At 43.7% G+C, this 19,841-nt stretch overlaps 1 protein-coding gene across 4 annotated transcripts in view; it reads left to right on the top strand.

Moving 5' to 3' along the window:
- The window catches only part of SORCS1 (sortilin related VPS10 domain containing receptor 1), a 467,090-nt gene that overhangs the window by 297,538 nt on the left and 149,711 nt on the right, over positions 1–19,841 (top strand). For all 4 annotated transcript variants that reach the window (XM_054729115.1, XM_008144286.3, XM_054729116.1 and 1 more), the window contains exon 5: positions 13,662–13,735. In XM_054729115.1, coding sequence (XP_054585090.1) covers positions 13,662–13,735 — 74 coding nt within the window. The remainder of the gene's footprint in view (positions 1–13,661; positions 13,736–19,841) is intronic.

The raw sequence follows: 19,841 nt of genomic DNA, 5'->3' as shown, positions 1-19,841 counted from the left end.
TGGCCCATGATGGCGCAGTGGCCATGGGCGAGGCTGAGAAGCTCAAGACACAGAATATTAGTCATTTAATCTGCTGCGTTATTGCGTTTTACCTGACAGTTGGTTAATTTTCCCTGCGATGCTAGAGGCACAGCGAAGGCCAGATTTACCTGGCCAAGGGAACACTGCGCATCACTGCGATCCTGTGGAGGAGATGCCCCAGGATGTAACCCTTCAGGTCCCAACACTTTAAACAGTTCCTCCTGGGTCGCGGTGGTAGAGTGGGTAGCGCTGGAAGAGGTAGGACCTCTGGGCTGTGGCCCCAGGTCAGCCACTTACAGTGAGCGCTATTTAGTGTTGGCTTCCTTTTTTGTTAGTCTTGTGTCAAAGGCTGGGCTTATCTGTAAAATGTGTTCATACCGATAATTATAATTGCAGGGACACTTTCAAAAAGGTTGGGGGAAAAAACATGAATATTAAAGTCCACAGTCATGTTAGGTGTTCTGTATACTTCAGTGTTGCTATAAAATCACTATAGCAAGGAGCATAATCCATCTGGGGAGAGAAGATTAAATACACATGAGTTCACCAATAGTTTAAGAGAGGCCAAAAGAGCATGGCCTCATCCACATTTAATAGGTGCCCAATCAAGATAGCTGGATGGATTATCTGAAATGGGCAGCCCAAAGTGCAGGAGTGATGATCTTATAAAATTATTTTACCTAGACATTAATGAATATGTCATATTTCTTGCCAGGGGGGAGGGGCACATTTACATAAGAGGAATGTCAGAAACACTGATACAAAGTTAGAAAACCCCTGTTTACGGGATTGTGAATTTGACTATTGGCTGAAACGGAAATTTGTTAAAGTTCATTATATACTCCCAGAACAGAAGCTTGATTATTTTTTATTGTATTGGCTATTTGGTTGTTAGGCAAAGTGATTTTTGTTCTTCTAATTAGGCATCTTTTGAAAATGATGGTCTGTGGAATGATGGGTTCAGAGCTACAGATTACAAAAGTTAATTTGGTAGAAATATAATAGTGAATTGTGGTAATACATGGTCAAAAGCAAGAAGACCAGTTAGGATGATAGCATAGCCATTATGGACTGGACCAAAAAGTATCTTAATTCTGTCATTTCGGAGCTGGAAGAAACATTAACAATCTCTGCTCTGTAGAAGCTAACAAATCTTCCCACAGAGAAAACCCACACTTTGCTATCACATGTTCAAGTTCAGTGAATGACATAAAGCCTTATGTAGTAGCACTTGGTAAAATTCTCATGTTTAAGGGTGTTATCTTGAGATGGGCAGATTTCTGTTTCTCCAGGAGAGAATGAAGGTGAAATCATGCTGGACGAAAGAGGGGTAACCTGCTGGTGCAAGGAGGGATTGGAGAAGAACTTCACATCTCAGAGCTTGAGTCACAGAATGAGGAGTGGGGCTGTAGTCATCGGAGGAGCCATTAGCTAATGGGGTTGGCTGGAAGTCAAGGGGAGAGGGTCTGTGGCCACTCAGGTGGGTCAGTGATATGGAAATAATAGCTGGCGATTACCCATGAATCAGGGAGCTTTTAACAGTAATGAGATGCAGCTCTGAGCACCAAGGAGGGCCCCATGCTGGTGTTGGCAGACCAATGACGATGTCTGCCTGGGAAAAGGAACATTTATTCTTTCACGGACTGCTCATCAGTTTTTTCTGTGACAGCTGCTATTGTTGCTGCCATAAACCTCCCAGCTCTGAACTGAGCCTCAGTGCTAGTTGTCTCTGCTGGATGCTGTTTTACGCCCACGTAAGGTGGACAGGATTGTCAGGCAAAAGGCACTGTCTCTTAGAAAGTATCCTGTGTAGGTGGCAGCTCCTTCAGAACTCATCCCTGAGCAGAATCCTTCTCTCTGCTTTCCTTCCGTGCCCCTCCGAGTCCTTGCAGGCATACACTTCCGCTTTTGGATGCATACCACCTTCGTTTCCTCCTTACTTCCCTGCCGATGTGTTTCTTCCCTTCGATGGATGAGACCTGCAAGGCTCTGAGGATGGGGAGGGAGCCTGGATCGCTGGCTCCCAGGATGGAGCCCATGTGGGCTGCGCTGTCCTGCCCCACTGCATTTCACCTTGAAGGCCTGAACCCTGGGCGTGTATGTGTATTCTTTTTTTTAAGATTTAATCAGGGAGAAATGTGTATGGCGAAATGCCCTTAGAATCCATAAAACCTGGATATTGTGATGCTGTAGTCTTTTCTCTCAGAGAGAGACATCTCTCTGTGGTAGTCAGGGTCTGGGAGGTTGCCCAGAGGTAAACATTTTCTTGAATTGGCATGTGGCTCTCCAGGCCACACTGGGATGGCTGGGAGGGAAAGGTTCAGAGCCTTTTTCCATTTGAAGTTCCAAGAAAAGTAGCCGGGGCCCTGGTGGGTTGCTGAGTTGGTTAGAGCATCGTGCTGATACGCCAAGATTGCAGGTTCAATCCCCTATCAGGGCACATACAAGAAGCAACCAATCAATGAATAAATAAGTGGAGCAACAAATCTCTCTCTCTCTCTCTCTCTCTCTCTCTCTCTCTCTCTCTCTCTCTCTTTCTCTCTCTCTCTCCCCTCTCCCTCTCCCCCTCTCCCCCTCTCCCTCCCTCTTGCTCTCGCTCTCTCTCTCCCTCCCTCTCCCTTTCTCCCTCCCTCCCTTCCTTCCTCCTCCTCCCTCCATCCCTCCATCCCTTCCTCCTTCCCCCTCTAAAAATCTATAAATAATTAAGTAAAATTAAATTAAAGCAGTAGGCTGACCAAATGGGAATCCCGGCTGGGGACTTAGTATTAGAAATAGGAGCTGAGTTCCTTGGCCTCTGAAGGGTCTGTGTGAGGAGGTACCTTTGGAAAGCCCTAGAATCTCAAGCAAATCAACATGACAGGCATTACGGACATTTTATACCCAATGGGAAGAGGGATAGTGGTCACGGAAGGTCCCACCCCTTATAGGTCTTCCAAAGAAAAAGTATCACTGTGGACACTATGAAGAATTTTATGGCATTTATTATAGGAGTGCCGAAATCTTGCTTTCCTTCATTTATTTCTGTACTTTTCTTATCTTTGCATTTAAGCCGTAGACAGAACAAACATTCTGCTCATTTTGGGGGGCAGTGGGGGTGTTTCTTTGCATTAGGAGAACGAAGCGAGTGGGAGGACGGAGATAGAGTTCTTCACCTCATTGCCCGTGCCCCCCCCCCGCCCCCCCTCATCTTCTTGCCTCAATACAGAAAACCACCCAAGGCAGGCTTAGCAGCAGGCTGAGCCTGCCAGATTACATCTTTATTTTAATTTGGCAATAAAGTAGTGTACAAACTGTGCTATAAAACACTGCCTCCAACAGCATCTCTCAGTCTGTCTTAAACACCTCACTAAACATGATGTGTTGGGAAACATTTGAAATGAGAGAAAACAAAGCACAGATGTGACTGAGAGAAAAAAAATAGGAGAAAAGTACAAGGATGTATGTGTGCTTGAGCTTTGCCGGCCATCCTGGCGCACGGGGCTCCTGGCTGCTCTGTTGGGGTTCGTTGTACTAGAGGAGTGATTTGTAAAGGAAGGGGGGGCGGGGTCCTGCAATGTTGTAAAACCAACATGGACACTCCCAGGAGGCAGGCAGGTGGGGAGCTTGGGAGGAGAGGCCCAGTGACCTGCTGGTTCAGGCTGGCAAGTGCCCTTGGGAGGCTCTGCAGAAGGACCTGTGCCGCTGACCAGAAGCAGGAAGGACCGCTTTTCTCTGTCCCGTGCAGCGTGCTGCTTCTCCCCATGCTTACAGACGTGGCGGTCCATCTAGGCCAGTGGTCGGCAAACTCATTAGTCAACAGAGCCAAATATCAACAGCACAACGATTGAAATTTCTTTTGAGAGCCAAATTTTTTAAACTTAAACTTCTTCTAACGCCACTTCTTCAAAATAGACTCGCCCAGGCCGTGGTATTTTCTGGAAGAGCCACACTCAAGGGGCCAAAGAGCTGCATGTGGATGGCTCCTCCAATGTCATTGGTCCTTCACGTTTTTGTTTGTTTGTTTGTTTGTTTGTTTGTTTGAGAAAAGTGATCCTGCTTTGTTTGAAATGTGGTACTCTCTTATTTTTTCAGTGTTTACAAAATTTAAATAGTACAGGACAAGGAAAGCTCATCTGCTACCTTGTATTAGTCCCCAAATCTCTTTTTTCTTTTCCTTCTGTCTTTCCCATCATCTTTATTTTTCTCCTGTTCATGTTCTGTCTCCTTTATTTCAGGAGATGTGAAATCATTTTGCGATTAAAAAACAATACATCCAAATGAGCTATCAGTTCTGTGGAGGGAGTATAAAACTCGTAAGACAGTTTGGTGGGCCTCCTTCATTCTGGGGCAGTTCTGGAAAATTCACAAGTTTATATTCTCACTTCTTTGGGAGCTCTGGGAGTCAGCAGTAATACCACCCCTGCACCTGCATGATCCCTGATCTCCTCTATGTTCCAAAGAAACAGGTTATGAAGAAATAAATCTTAAAATTGCATGTGGGCCTCACCTTCAATATTTCGGTATATATGGCTAAGATACACATAAAACCAGAACATGGTTTTAAAGGGGGAAGCATGTTTTGATTTGGAGATTCCTGGCACCCATAATTGAAACACTAAATATTAACAGTCAGCATTCTTTTTTAAAAATCTGTTTTATTTATTTTAGAGAGAGAGGAATGAAGAGGGATAGAAACATCAGTGAGAGAGAAACATTGATTGTCTGCCTCCTGCACACCCCTAGTGGGGTTGGAGCCGGCAACCTGGGCATGTGCGCTGACCAGGAATCAAAACAGTGAACAGGAATTGAAGCCGTGACCTCTTGGTTCATGGGTGAATACTCAACCACTGAGCCACACTGGTCAGGCTTAATCTTTCCTTTTCTGCCTGGATCCTAAGAGAAGGGTATTGCTTATTATGGCTTTTTGGAATGCTAGGCATTGCCTGGGAAGTAATGACTACTTGATAAGGGAATAGATGCCAATATTTTCCAAAATCAGTCATTCTGGTTTCTCACCACTGATAGACAAAATGGCAAACTAGGTGAGAGCATCAGCTCTCTACTCTCTCAAGCCCTACTAATGGCCCTGTGGTCCTCAGCAGTCACTTAATTGTAAACTTCCTGCAACTGGAAAGTGGAAGTAATAATAACAGCACCTGCCTCTCCCAGGACTGTCTGAGGATGCTGAGATAACATACATAAAACACTTACCACTGAGCCTGGAAGGTAGCAGGCATACTAGTAGATGCTACCCATTGTATTATTCAAAGACCTGAGAGATAGCCAACCCGGCATGGCATGGCGTTGCTGGATTTAGACACAAGGCTGCCTTCGCGGTAGTTCAGTGTCTTCTCAGCACCTGGAGTTAGAGGCACTTTAGTCAACGTGGAATGCCTTCTTAGTCACTAAAAGGTACCATGGAATCAGAAAGAAGGGAGCATGGGAGATATGCAGTGCTCAGGGAATATTATTGATTATAATAACAGTAAACCGTTAAATATTACAGTATTTGTCTTCACAGTAACGTCATTGGTTTTGGAAGACACCTAGCAGCCCCTTAATGTCAAAGGGCTAATTGAAATAAAAGATAAGTGGATCCTTGAAATTCACACCCCCTGGGGATATTCAGATGATTCCTGCACAAGCACAAACCCTTAGGAACCTGGTATCTGCCTAATGCCATCACGTTTCCCCAAGGCCCTGCGTTAAGTAACAAGGCACTCAGTTATTTATAAGGAATACGTTGAGCATCCTTTACCATGCCGGGTTGGCAGGATTTCCATGTGCTTGAAATTTCCCAATGTCAGAGCTGATTTCTAATCGCATGCATATATACATAATTTAAGTATCCAAATACAAAACTGGCGATTAGAGTGGAAATCAGGGAGCTTGCTAAATGTCAACCCCAATGCTTGTTTATAAAACAAATTTTCGAGCTGAAATGCCATCATATGCAAACAAGGAAGGCTTGTGTTCACCTTAGAATCCTTGTTTAACCAGTTTGTGTCATTATTTTTCAATTGCTACCTTGAACAGTTGGATCTACCTATTCCTAATGGTTTGAGAGAAATGGGCTGCAAGAACAAGGACTAATGGACATTTGAAGAGGAGTAATTGGTATTCAGGCTTGGACAGGCACAACGATGCTCTTTAGTAGTTATTGAAGCTCTGAAATAGATTTACATTTTGGCTTGTGCATCTTTTAGCCAACTCTGTAGGTTTGGTTTATCCACCACCATTTGTCTGAATGGATTAAGATGCCTCCTTAATCCAGGTACTAGTGGGATAGTTTGAAGGACATTTGGCCTCATAACAGAACACGGATCCCTTTCTTAAATGAGTTCAAGGGATACCCAAAAAAATGCCTATCTCTAAGGCTGGCCCTTTAGAAATCTAGCAATGTGCAGGGTTTCTTAACAAGAGTGGTCACAGCCAAGGATGTTGCCATGGAGGGAAGTGGTTTTGTGAGAAGGAAGAATAGACACATTTTGTGAATTTATGTCTCTATTGTTTTCACCTTCTTTTTAAAAAATATATTTTTATTGATATCAGAGAGAGGAATGGAGAGGGAGAGACAGAAACATCAATGATGAGAAAGAATCATGGATTGGCTGCTTCCTGCACGCCCCTCACTGGGGACCAAGCCCACAACCCAGGCAGAGAATCTAACCTGGACATCCTGGTTCATAGGTCGATGCTCAACCACTGAGCCACACAGGCCAGGCTGTTTTCACTTTTTTTCTTTTAATTAAAAATGTTATCTTGCCAACCTTCTACCTTCATTGTGATAGGATATTGTAAGTGTGGGTTACACACGGCACACTCAGTGTTCTAAGAGACTCAGCGCCACAGCCAGGATCTCAAAGCTGCTAAGAGGAAGAGAAACCCAAAGTCAGGAGCCTTCCTGTCCAATCTACCATGAGGTGCCCATTCTAAGAGCTGAGTTTCACAGCAGAGGGAGGGCTGTTGTGTGATGATCCTGGTCAAGGCAGGAGAAAAAGGGAGAGAGAGGGACCTGTGGCCAGAGGAAATGGCCCTGGCTGGCTGCCTGGCACCCAGCAGCCCCTTGTGATTCATCAGACCAGCTTCTGACACCTTGAGAGAGACAGCACTTTGACCCCTGTGCATCTGTGCCTCCAACCTTGTCCCGGCTTTAGTCCCAGGGGTCTGCATGTACTTTCTCCCCCTGCTCAGGCAAAGTGAAGGGGCTTTCAGAAGTGACCTCTCTTCTGCTCTCCATCTGGTCAGATTTATTTTTACAGTTTAATTTTGTTTGTTTTTTTGTTTGTTTGTTTATTTTTTAAATAGTGGTCCCTTTTATTCTTCTCGTATCCAGGGGCCCTGGCTAATCCAGACACTCATCTCTTCCCCATCTGGTTGCAGTCACCTTCTAACTGATATGTCTCTCTGTTCCACTCTGAGCTTTGCTGCTTTGTTAATTTGCTCAGACTGACCTGCTCACCCTGGAACAGTGTTCCTCTACGTCTTCATATTGAGAAATTGGGGAGGGGGGGCGAGTTTTTATTGATTTTTTTTTTTAGAGAGAGAGAGGAAGGGAGAGGGAGAGATAGAAACATGGATGAGAGAGAAACATCATTGATTGCCTGCTTCTTGCACACCCCCTACTGGAGATTGAGCCCACAATTGGGCATGTGCTCAGGCACAGCGACCTCCTGGTGCATGGGACAACGCTCAACCAACTGAGCCACACCGGCGGGGCCATACTGAGAATTTTAACTATACCCCCAGGCCCACCTGGAAAGCTTTGGCAGATTCCCACATTTTCCTCTCCAACATCCACCACCATAGCACTCTGAACCAAACACTTCACATCACTATGGCTGTGATAGATCCTGACGTGCTAGCTTTTTCTTTGAGGAACTTCCATCTGGTGCCGGAAGGGGTGATGGTCTGGAATGGTTACCATGGTTTTTCTCTCTATCCATCCCTGTACCCACCTGCCAATGGAAAGGCTCATGTCAGCATTTAGTGAAGTTTCATGAAATTCTTTCAGGAACCAGAGAATGCAGCTTCCCCTCAGAGTGATATGTGGCCTTCTCTTTCCCTCTGTGGAGGCGGGGGGAGGAAAGAGCTTGGTATTTGCCATGCCTCCGGCCCCGGCATTAGGAATTCATTTGAAGTCCTGAAGGTACCATCTCTTTCTTGCTAAAAAGAAAGCAGTAACTTTCAGTGAGAAGTGGAGAATCATGAGCTGGATGAGAGCTCTGTACCCAGACCCTCCCCAGGGCAGCGTTAGGATGAGGCAAATAAAATAGAACTGGCAGGGGTTTCTGTCAGCCTTTTCAAGAAGTGCAATTTGCAGGCCTCCTGCCTCTAAAATGTGAAGGGCAGAGAAGCAAAGAGGAAGGAGCAGGAAACCTTAAAAGGAGCCGACAGCAGGAAGTGTTCCACCGATGTGGATGTGGAGCGTCTTGAGCCTGTGGAGGAGACCCAGCGACCTGCCTCCTGCCTGGGGAAGGCGCCCTGGGGAAGTTTCTGGGGAACCACTTCCAATCCCATCAACCAAAGACGTTACCATTCTTCCGTCCTATGCAGCTGTGTCCTTGGACCACTTTCCTAGCTGCAAAAGAAAGCGTCTAATGAGTTCCTAGCAGTCTGAAAGGAGGGGCTGTATTGATGCAACTTAGGGATATTGAGAAGACTTTCCAGGGATTGTGGCAACCACAGGCTTTTATATCAACATAAGGAAGTTGAGTTTCTCTTCAAAGAAAGATGGTAAGAGGATGGAAAATCCAAGTTGGAAACTGCCATGTCCCCTCCTCTCACCCCATCTTAAGCTGCTGTGGGTTAGAGATCCTGAGCAAAGCCAACGAGTCTTACTCTTTCCCTGCCCCCAAGTATGCTGTGTGTCCCCTGTGGCATCCCTCTTTTTGCTCCCTTGGGGCCTGTGGCCCGCATCCAACTTGCAGCTCTACAGGCCTCCTGAGTGTGGCCCCTGAGATGACTGAACAATTGAGTAAAAGCTCAAAATGAACCTTGCCCTGGCAGGTGACTGAGTTAGTTGGAGTGTAGTCCCATACACCAAATGTTTGCGGGTTCCATCCCAGTTAGGAATGTGTCTGGGAGGCAATTGATACTTCGTTGTCACATTAATGATCTCTCTCTCTCTCTCTCTCTCTCTCTTTCTCTCTCTCTCTCTCTCTCGTTCTCTCTCTCTCGTTCTCTCTCCCTCTTCCTTCCTCCCTCTAAAAAAAATCAATAAACATATCCTGGGGAGAATATTGGAAAAAACATACAAAAAACAAATCTTTGCAATAGCATCTTCTGCAATCAACTGTATTTTTTTCTTTATCTATACTCTTCTTATAGCAGAAAAAGGCAGGTGGCAAGAAAACAAACCAATGTGAGAAATGTAAAAAAAAAAAAAAAAAAAAAAAAAAAAAGAAAGAAAGAAAGGAAAAACCTCATTAGGAGAAGAGCATAGCAGGAAGAAGAGCTGACCACCCCAGACCAGCATAAGGACAGAGTGGAGGGTTAGGCCCTGAGTCTGCTGCTGGATCTTGAGCAGAGCTGAGCCTCCGGTGTGAGCTCACGAGTTCTATGTACTAAGGCCAGGAAGTGGCCTCAGATAGTTTGGAATGATTTTAGGCAGGAAGGATTTTCTTTATATGATGTCTCCCTTTATACGATGTCTACTCCTTCAAACTTTTCCTCAATATTTTGTACCAGGGTTATTAGCAAAACAAAACAATGCCAACCCCTTCACTAATCCCATTCTGCTGTTTGTGACCACAGGTTTGTAGGTGAACACTGTTCTCCTAAAATGGTTCAGATGTCCTGTTGTCCTCTCCAAGGTCCTCTGTAGGCTCAGTGTTGCTGGAGAATGCAGTTGCTGCTGCTGTTGATGCAACAGACATTGATGGTAGTCCTGATGGTAGTTCTCAGTTCTGTGTTCTGACAGTCCTCAGAGCTGTGGAGCCTGACACAAACAGGGAGGGATGTAAATCTTATAAAGGTGCTGATGACTCCATGAATTTTGTTGTTGTTGTTAATCCTCACCCCAGGATATTTTCCCATTGATTTTTAGAGAGAGTGGAAGTGAGGAGAGAGGAAGAGAAAGACGTCAATGTGAGAGAGACACATAATTGGTTGCATCCTACACAAGTCCCATCGTGGGCCAGGAATTGAGCCTGAACCAAGGTACATGCCCTTTGACCAGAATCAAACCCAGGACCCTTCAGTCTGTGGGCTGATGCTCTATCCACTGAGCCAAACGGGCTAGGGTGACTCCATTAATTTTATTGAAGGACATTGAGTCGTTCTAACCAGAGCCTTCTACTACTGCCCAGAGAGTCATTGGTAAAAGTCTTTGATTTCATTCCCTTCTCTGTGGAGAACTTTGCTGTCAGACTCTGCAGGTTTAATTAACACATTAACTTTTGAATGGCTTGAGTCTTTTTTCCCCTTTTCTTGGTAGAACACCAGGCTGGACTATTAACTTCTCAGGGGGCAAATCTGTGAAGTGGTATGTGGAGGACACAGAGCAGCTTTGTGTGGGGGATGAATGAATATACAAGAGCTGCTTGCTGCAAATCCTTGGGAGTTTCAAAGGTTCTGATATTTATAGTTTTGTTTGTTTACTTGTGTGAGTATAGCCCTCTAACTATGGATCCATGGAAGCAAAAAATAGTCATCTGATAAATTATGTTTGTCCATTTATTGGGAAATCTGGGTACTTTTCTTGGTAGAATCATCACTAAGAAATTTACATGGTGCATAATTGAGACTTTTGCCCCGTGATCATCTACTATGTACTAGGCACTGTGCAGATAGAGAGGGATGGGATTCCTGACATATAAAAGCTTTGTGACCTCCCATCAAAGACGTAGGAGTGGTCTCAGATAGTTTAGGGGTGATTTTTAGATAGGAATTTCTGCCTTGCATTCATAGAAGACTCTCTTGAAAGGCTACTAAGAAAGTTAAATATAAACATGTGCCCTGTAGTTTTATAGCATTGGTTACTGTACCATAGTTCTTTGGACATGAGGCCAATATGAGTTTCAGTGTGTAAGAGAGGCTTCACGGAGAAGGTGACCTTGATCTGGGCCTAAACCGACCACTGGCAGTCACTGAGGTAGGCATATCCTAAAGCCACCCCTGCCAGAGTGGGTAGCATGAATGGAGGCATGGCAGGGGGATATGCTCAGGTGTGGATGGGAAGGAGACAAGGCAAAGGGTATCTTGTGAGAGAAGAACCTGAAAAGGATGTCACTGAGCTGCCTAAGAGAGGCTTGGCTTATTGGGTTACTCGGTATATCCACTGCTTGAGGGGCCTCTGGATGCTCACAAATAACACAGCAGCCCCTTGAAGAAGATAAAAACAAATTTTATGGGACATACCTGACTGGTCCCTGGGTTTGAATCCAAGCCTGGGGGATCAATTTAAAAAGACATAGAAGGGAAAGAAATACACACATACAGATGCTGGCATCCGGCAATACCTCATGGAAATGAATTCCACGTGGGAGCATGGATAGCAATCACTTGGTGTAGCCATCTGATCTCTCAGAGTTTATATGTGGTTTTCGGCATATATGTGAATCAGCCTTCACACGGAATTATTATTTTAAATCACACTGATGCTGTGACACTGGCATAAATCTTTGTAAATAAATATAAATATAAATATAAATATTAATATATATTTATATATAGACAGAGGCATACACAATGGTGTGAACCCTTGTTCTCTTTAAACTCATGCAAAGCAGTTCTGGGTTTCAAAAAAGGTAAGAGTGAGGGGAGAGGGAGCCGCAGAAGTCCCAGATCAGGTGCTTGCTGTTGATCTAGCAATCCGCATGTGAAAGTGCAAGGTGTTCAGGACTTGCTGGGATTACAGCGCAGGACCTGGGTCCTCTGGCTGCTTGGGTTTGAATTAAGAGGGAGCTGTGCCCTCCTCTGTTATCTCTGTGAGGGGAGCTGTGCCTGCCTCTCTCCTTCGCACTCTTAAAATGAATCAGGCATGAAATGTACCCAGGAAAACTTTCTTCTCCAGACATAATGGGGCAGAAAAGAATAATAAGACTTGAAAGAAAGAAGCCACAGATTCTCCTTGGCTGGGTGCCCAAATGCAGTGGAGTTGGAGCCAATGGAACTGCTTGCTTTAGTAGCCAGATATCTCCGCTTTTTTTTGGCTGTAGGATGTGTTTTGATCCAATGGACACAATGGTGTAGGAAGCTTTTTCAAGGGTCAGTGCTTACTCACTAGGGCTGCCTTGTTCCTTGGACGTGCCGGGTGCATCTGCAGCCCTGGTGCGTCACTTGGTGAGTCATTTGACTCTTTGTTGAGTGCTGGGGCTGGGGAAGAAGGACAAGGCTGGGCAAGCAAGGTCCTGGGTACAGTGACTCACCATTCATTCACTCTGGGATTTGGCAAATGCAATGGTGGGAGTTTGGGGTTTGTGAGTGGGTTACAGACCAGGCATATAGCAGAAAGACGATGTTCCAAATGATATTTTTCAAGACAGTAGCCAAGAGACCAATGGAAACCAGGATGCCTACAGCATTAAGAATCTCTGGGCTACCATCAGAGGACACTTCCAGAGGCACAGAAGGGTTCCATGGTGCTGCAAAGAATATTGGAGAGGAGCAGGGGTGTCATGTGAGCAAGGAAGAACAGGAGGTAGGAGAAGAAAGACATCAGGAGGGATGGAGCAGTGGAGGGTTAGACCCTGTCTCATGAGCAGTGTTTCTATGCAGTTGCCCTTGGAGAGTGCTTGCACATGGACTTGAACCGTTACCAGCTATATAACCATCTGTAAAATGGTCAAAATAACTTCATATATCACAGGGATGGGGTATGGACTAAATGATATAGTACACGAGAAGCATTTGGATGACTAAGTAAGAACTTAGTCAATGTGGGCTGCTATTGTAGACTGAAGTTCTTCTGGTTACTGTTACAAAGACTAACACTGGCCCCTCTTGTCTGCAGGATATGGTCTAGTCTCCCTAACATACCATTCAAAGCCTTTTCCAAGTTGCCCTCAATGTTTTCATCCAAACATATCTAGATAAGCCAGGCTTATTAATATCTTGTCCCTGCATATCTCACCTCTGTGTCCTATGTTGTTCCCTTTGTGAATAATGCTTGTCCTATCGCTGTCAGTTTGAATGCAGTCATTCCTTCTGATCCTAACTGAATCTCCACAAGGTCTGAGAAGTGTCCCTGATTGGCTACTAAGCCTCCTTCCTCTGCATCCTGTTATCACCAGCTGCCTCATGCATCTCTATTGTAGTCAGATTCAGGTTGCGCCATCTGCTCTTTGAGAGCCAGGACTAGATTTTGCACTTCTGTGTATCCCACACAGTCAGTGATCTGCATATGCTAGGTCCGGTGGTTCAGCTGACTTTTTCTCCAGGCAGAATGGGTATGAATCCCAGTCCATTCTACTATTTAGAGGGCATCCGATTTCAAGCAAATCACTTAATCTTCCTGATCCTCAGTTTCCTCTCCTGTAAAATGGGGGTATTAATATATGCCTTACAGAATGTATGGGAGGAGTAGAGGTGATATGTGGAGCATTCACCTGGTATGTGGCAGGTGCTCAATAAATGGTAGGTGCTCTTATTACTATTACTGTTCTGATGAACTGCTGTTTGTGTATTCAGTGTTGCTAAGTAATTTCTTTTCTCTGCAGTTATACAGCTCCTCGGAGTTTGGGAGAAGGTGGCAGCTTATCCAGGAAGGGGTTGTACCCAACAGGTTCTACTGGTGAGTCTCACTTTATTTTGGACCGTATTAAGATGTCACCTTGTAAACAAGCACTGAATTCTTTTTCTCACCCAGAGCTCTCACATGAGGTCTGTTCTGGTTGGGATACGCCCACAGCCCCCTAGGGCAGGACCTGGCACTGGTGTAGTAAACATTTTAAGGGGATATTAAAGATGTATCACAGATTACTTAATAAACCCCAAATAGATGACTGAGATTAGTGAGCAGCAGGGGCTTTGGAACTGCTGTTTTGTTCTATTCTGATGAGACTTGTGAGACAGACACTTAACATTTTAATAGTGACATTTATTACTGAAACCATTATGCATGCATTATTTTACATATTCAAATAAAGCTTTTCATTGTAAATAAGTAGGTCTTGTTTAGTCTAAGAGCGGATCTTCCTCCCACTCCTGATTCCAAGGTTCCTAGACCTTCTTCTTATCATATGGGAAGCAACCAATATACTTAATTACTTACCCTTCCAGAATGTTCCATGAATTATCAAATATATTCTTAGCTCAAACTGCGTTCACAAAAAGACATAAACTGGGTAGCTTAAACAACACATTTATTTCTCAGAGTCCTAAAGGCTGGGAAGTTCAAGATCAAAGTGCCGGCATATTTTCTTCCTGGTGAAGTCCGGATTGATTCAGAAAATATGGCAGGATACTGAAGAGCGTGCCTTGGTTCTGTGTCCTCACGGGATGGAAAGAAAGAGAGGGAGCGCTGTGGTCTCTCTTCCTCTCTTTATAAGAGCACTAATCCCATCAAGGGATTTCACACTCATGATCTCATCTTAACCTGTTTACCCCCTAAAGACCTCATCTCCTGGTACTATTACTTTTGGGGATCTGGGCTTCTACATATGAATTTGAGGGGGGCAAAAACATTTAGCCCATACATTTGCATTTACATAAATGTTAGCTTACATACCCTGTTCTGTGCCTTTTTTTCTTTGTGTGAGGGGATGCAGTTAACAATACATGTCATCATTTTTTTTTAATAGTTAAGTATCATTTTCCTCCAAGGATATAGATCAGATGTGAATTCTAGGCTTATTTAATGTACAACAATAGACTGTGTATGTTGGCGGATGAGTGCAAGGGGAAAGAGAAATATGTGTGAGAGTGGGTGTAGATAAGGGGAACGGAGGAGAGAGGAGGGGAGAGACAGACAGCAAAAGAAAAAGAGGCAGAGAAAGTAATATATGTATTGTTAAACCACCTGAGCCCATCTTCCTGATCACACTAGAGATGGCCTCCCTCCATGGGCATGGTGACTACAGATGACAAGAAGGGAAATAGCACAAGCTCCTTCGGCTTTTGTGTTTCTATGGCCTAGAAACACAAAGTAAGAACAAAGTATGCAACATTCTAGTGTAATTTGACATTACATGACAAACCCTTTGGAATTTACGTCCTAACCCTGCCAAAAGATGTGACTCCTTACCCGGATGTATCTAATCTGCCCATGGCAAAGCCACTGAGGCTGTTTTCAGACATTTGCTGCTATTAACAGGGCTATAAAGCACTAGCTCAGAGCAGAGTGTCAGTATGCCTTGTTACGTCATTCATAATCACAGAGGCAATGGCCTTTCTCGAGCCAAGGAGCTTCCTGCGAATAGGGCAGTGAAAGATGTCTCCCTTCACGCCTCCTGCGATCACACTGCCTCCCATCAGCCCTTGGACTTGCATGCATTTTGAGGAGGAATGCATTTTTATATTTCTCATTTTCAAACACTGCCCTAAAACCCCCGTGGGAGTTGAAAGCCAGACACATGCATTAGAGAAATCTCTTAAAATGCGTGTGAAACTGCCTGAAAAAGTGAAAGACAAGCCACTTACAAATAAACTGGTCAAAGATAACACATAGAGACTTCTATGTGGAATATCTTATTTTTCCCATCATAAAAATACAGTTGTAGCCCATCTGGCATTGCTCTAACTGTGGTTCAGCATCAACTTATGAACCAGGAAGTCATGGTTCGATTCCTGGTTAGGGCCCATGCCAGGGTTGTGGGCTCAAACCCATGTGGGGTGTGCAGTAGGCAGCCAGTCAATGATTATCTCTCATCATTGATGTATCTATCTCTCTCTTCTCCCTTCCTCTCTGAAATCAATCTATATATATAAAAGCCTCATATGCAAAGTGTCCCCTTGGGAGTTTGATCGCTTGCTATGATGTGCGCTGATTACGATGGGGGTGGCGTGGAACAAAGGAAGGCCCGACTGGCAACTGACAGCCAGGAAAGGGAGGCCCCAGCCAGCAGCTGGAAGCCACTATGGACCCTACCCATGCATGAATTTCATGCACTGAGCCTCTAGTAAAATATATACATAAGAAAGCATTTTTAACTGAAGGAGGTTTTTGTGCATAGAAGCCATTCACCTCTTCTTGCTCAAGAATGGCATGAGAGTTGTTTTGGAGTCCACATGGGCTTCTCCCTTCTCCAGGAGCTCAGCTCTAGCCATCCCTGAGTCTCCCTCCTCGGATCCTCACTTCTCTTTGTCTTTTGCTTTTTGTGTCCCTTATTCATGAGACACTGCACCTCTGTGTGTTTTGCTTGGAAATTATAAAGTCATTTTGGGAAAGAGGGTCCATGTCTTTTTGTTTGTTTAGTCTTTCTTTCACTTGGTGTTATATGTGCACAGAATGGCCTTGGAAAATAAATAAGTGAAGGCCTACATTACTGTGGTCCTACTTTAACCTCAAAATGGAGTTGATGCTTTGCCAATGAGAAGGTATGAGGGACAAATCTTTTCTCAGGTCTCTCTTCCAAAGTACTGAAAATATCTCCACTTGAACCTAGCACTAGAAGGCAGTAAGTTACAATTCATAGAGCGCTGAATGAAAGTGTACTCCTACCCAGAGGGACAAAGAAAAGCATTGACTAAAAAAACTGGACAAGGCAAAAGGACAGAGATGAGAATATTGCCCATGTAGGTGGCACATGGTACACAATATTCCATGGCTCACTGAAGGTCGGGTTTACACACAGCATCATGAGGTGAATGGGCCCCATCATTGCTTCAGCGGGTGCTAATTGCAATCCATTCTTTCCTATTCTTTGAATGAGGGTCTTCTATCTGAAAGTCTGGTTATCTATGGAAGCCCTTGTAACCAAATGTCATAACTGGACCGTCTTTATAAAAACTTTACACATGGTTGTGTAGGAATTCTACTCAATCTGTCTGCTAAGTAAAATAAACAGCACCCCTCCATCTGCCTTGGGAAACAGCAAGGTGCATCTTCCCCATTGAAGTTCTGACAGTGTGATCAGCTTTTTATGCAGTGCTATTTAATCTTCATAAGAGTTTTATGAAGTAAGCTTTGCATTATCATCATTAACAGATGGGGAACCTGTGGCATGAAGAGGTTAAGTAATTTAGCCAAGGTCACACAGACAGAAAGTGGCACAGCCAGGATTCAAATACAGCTGGTCTGGCTCTAATATCGATGCTCTACCAATTCAATGCACTCTGTAGCCTCTGCCTCTTGGCTTTCTCTTCTGGCCTGGGGCAGTGAGCCCTAGAAATCCGGCCCATTCAGGCAAGATGAGTAGAGAGAACCCAAGGCTCTTTTGGCCACCATGCCTGTATGTGTATCTCTCTGGCTGGTCTTGGCAAATGGACCCCGGGGATTCTTTAAGCTGAGTTGTTTTTTTGTTGTTTTTTTCCAGAGAGGGCATGAAACCTTGTGAATTGCACAGTGCACAAGACTATTAATGAAAATCTCTTGGTCTCTGTCCACCTGGTCTGTATTTTCTGACTCTGTTCAACTTTCTGGACTGGCGGACAAGGTGTCAATCAAAGCAATATGTATTAGACTTACTACTGGAAACGAGTTAATTCAAATTACATAGGAACTTTGAGGATGTCTAGGATTATTCAGAAGGTGTAATGCAAAGAAGCCCCTTTAATGATTTCAGCCTGGAGCCTGGTTGTGGGGGTGTGGAAGGGACTCAAGGAAACTTTCTAGTGCTAAATTGAGTTATCACCCTGAGTAGTAACATAGCATTTCCCATAGAGAAAAATGAAGACCAGTTGATATATTTTCCTCATCAACTAGTACACTTGAGATATATCTTTATTTTGGGTGGCATTACTATTGTCTGAAAATAGTCATTGGCAATTGTAAAATAATTATAGAATATAAAAGCTTATTCTTATACTATCTCAGTGGTTGCTGTTAGTACTACCATAGCTAACATAAATGTAAGTATTCCTCTAAGAAGTACAAATTGCTTCCAAAACCAAGTTATATGTATAGGGCATATTATAAAACACATCTTACCACAATATCACCCTTCAGAAATCAATTATATTGGGAGGCAGTACAGACCGGAGGTTAGGGGGCTCAGAGATGGGAAGTGTGAGTTCCAGCTTTGCCATTTGCTAAGTGAGGGATCCTGGGGAAGTTCCTTAACCTCTGCGTGCCTCAGTTTTGTTCTCTGTGAAGTGGGGGCAATACCTACTTTATTAAACTAGATGTTTCTTGTAAAATGGTTATATGTTTGGCACCTAAGAATTGTCTTGAGTGCCCACTGACTCATAGTAATAATATTATTAAGAGTGGCTGATTCTACATTTATCATTTTTATTAGCTGCCTTCTTAATTTGGCTTTCCCCAATTTGTGGCAATGGAGGACATCATCAGCTTTGACTCCCCATCAACCCTGTCTGCCTCTTCCCCTCTGTGTCCTAGGATTGAATCTGAGTGGCCTGGCTTGGATCAGGGTTTATAAGGTGATGCATTACTTGTTTAGATCAGACACATATCTACTCTAGGAACTAAAAAAGGAGATGGGGTTGAGACCCAGTCAAACTGCATGGTTCAAAGATGAGGGACCATGATTTAGATGATTCCTAAAAAGGAAACAATCTATTTGGTTAACATAAAATGGGAAGATAGATTCTCATTGGGGAAAAATACAGATGGGAGGACTGATTGTGCCCAAGATAAAGTTTCATAATAGGTATTCATATTTGTTAAGTAAATACAGTGGTTCAGGCACTTGATAACCCATACTACTTTATTCTCAAAATAAGATTGTGAGGTAGGAATTCTTACCCCCTTTTTGATAAAATGAAAAGTTATGTAATTTATCCAACATAACACACAATATGTAATACAGTCAAGTTTTGGAACTTGGTCTGTCTGGGTTCATGGCTCTTGTTTACAGTAGCAAAGATCAGCCACAAATTCAAGACCTATTTCCAACCCACATCCTCCAGTAATACCTGTGAGTATAACAATCCAGTAGTTAAGGACCTCAAGTGTTGAATTTGACACTGAAGAGGAACATGGTATTGTAGGATCAGCAGTACTCAAATGCCGTGAATAAGTAAAGCCCCGACCAAAAGCCAAATTGGCTATTAGAACTTGATGAATGTGTTTTGTTTGGATCGAATTCAAGTTTAGGTCAGTGCAATAGAAGACAGTTTCAATTATAACCCACTCAGCAATCTATCATCTATGCAAAAGACAAGGCAATCTTAGGGCTGCTTCACTTAATTAAAAGTAGGTTCAGACTTACCTTATTGATTATGTTTCTCTTACATATAGGGGGCTGACTGGAAATAGGGGCAGATAACTGGTGATTAGATATTTTCTGTGACTAATTCACACATGGAAAATTCAGAGTTGGCTCAACAATGAACCTCTGTTATTCTAGAACATCAGCCTTGTTCCAATGATGTCCCTCAAAGGACATATGACAGTGGTATTACATAGCAGAGAGATAACTCCATCCTTAATATGTTTGAACATGTATATTCACCCTCATTCTTCCGCATGGTCCAATGTCATTTATGCGAATGGATTCCCATGCCACATCTTTGGCAACAAGTCACATTTACTAATTGCTTGTGTGCCAAGCTGTGTGCCAACCTCTTTGCATATATATTTTCAAGCACTCCTCAAATTAATAATGTGAAGTAATTTACTAATCAAAACTCATTCTCAAGATGTGATAGAAAAATGCAACCTATTTTTAGGGAAAAAAATAAACAGGAGATATTGGCTCATGTGTCTGGAAGGTCAGAAGGTCTAACTAGGCCGTACTAGATGCAGAGGCTCATTAAAGTCGTCAGGGCTTCATCTC

This window comes from Eptesicus fuscus, chromosome 17, assembly GCF_027574615.1.
Source record: "Eptesicus fuscus isolate TK198812 chromosome 17, DD_ASM_mEF_20220401, whole genome shotgun sequence".
NCBI classification, from domain to species: domain Eukaryota; kingdom Metazoa; phylum Chordata; class Mammalia; order Chiroptera; family Vespertilionidae; genus Eptesicus; species Eptesicus fuscus.
The sequence above is the reverse complement of the archived record's forward strand: the minus strand, read 5'-3'. Positions and strand labels throughout refer to the sequence as shown.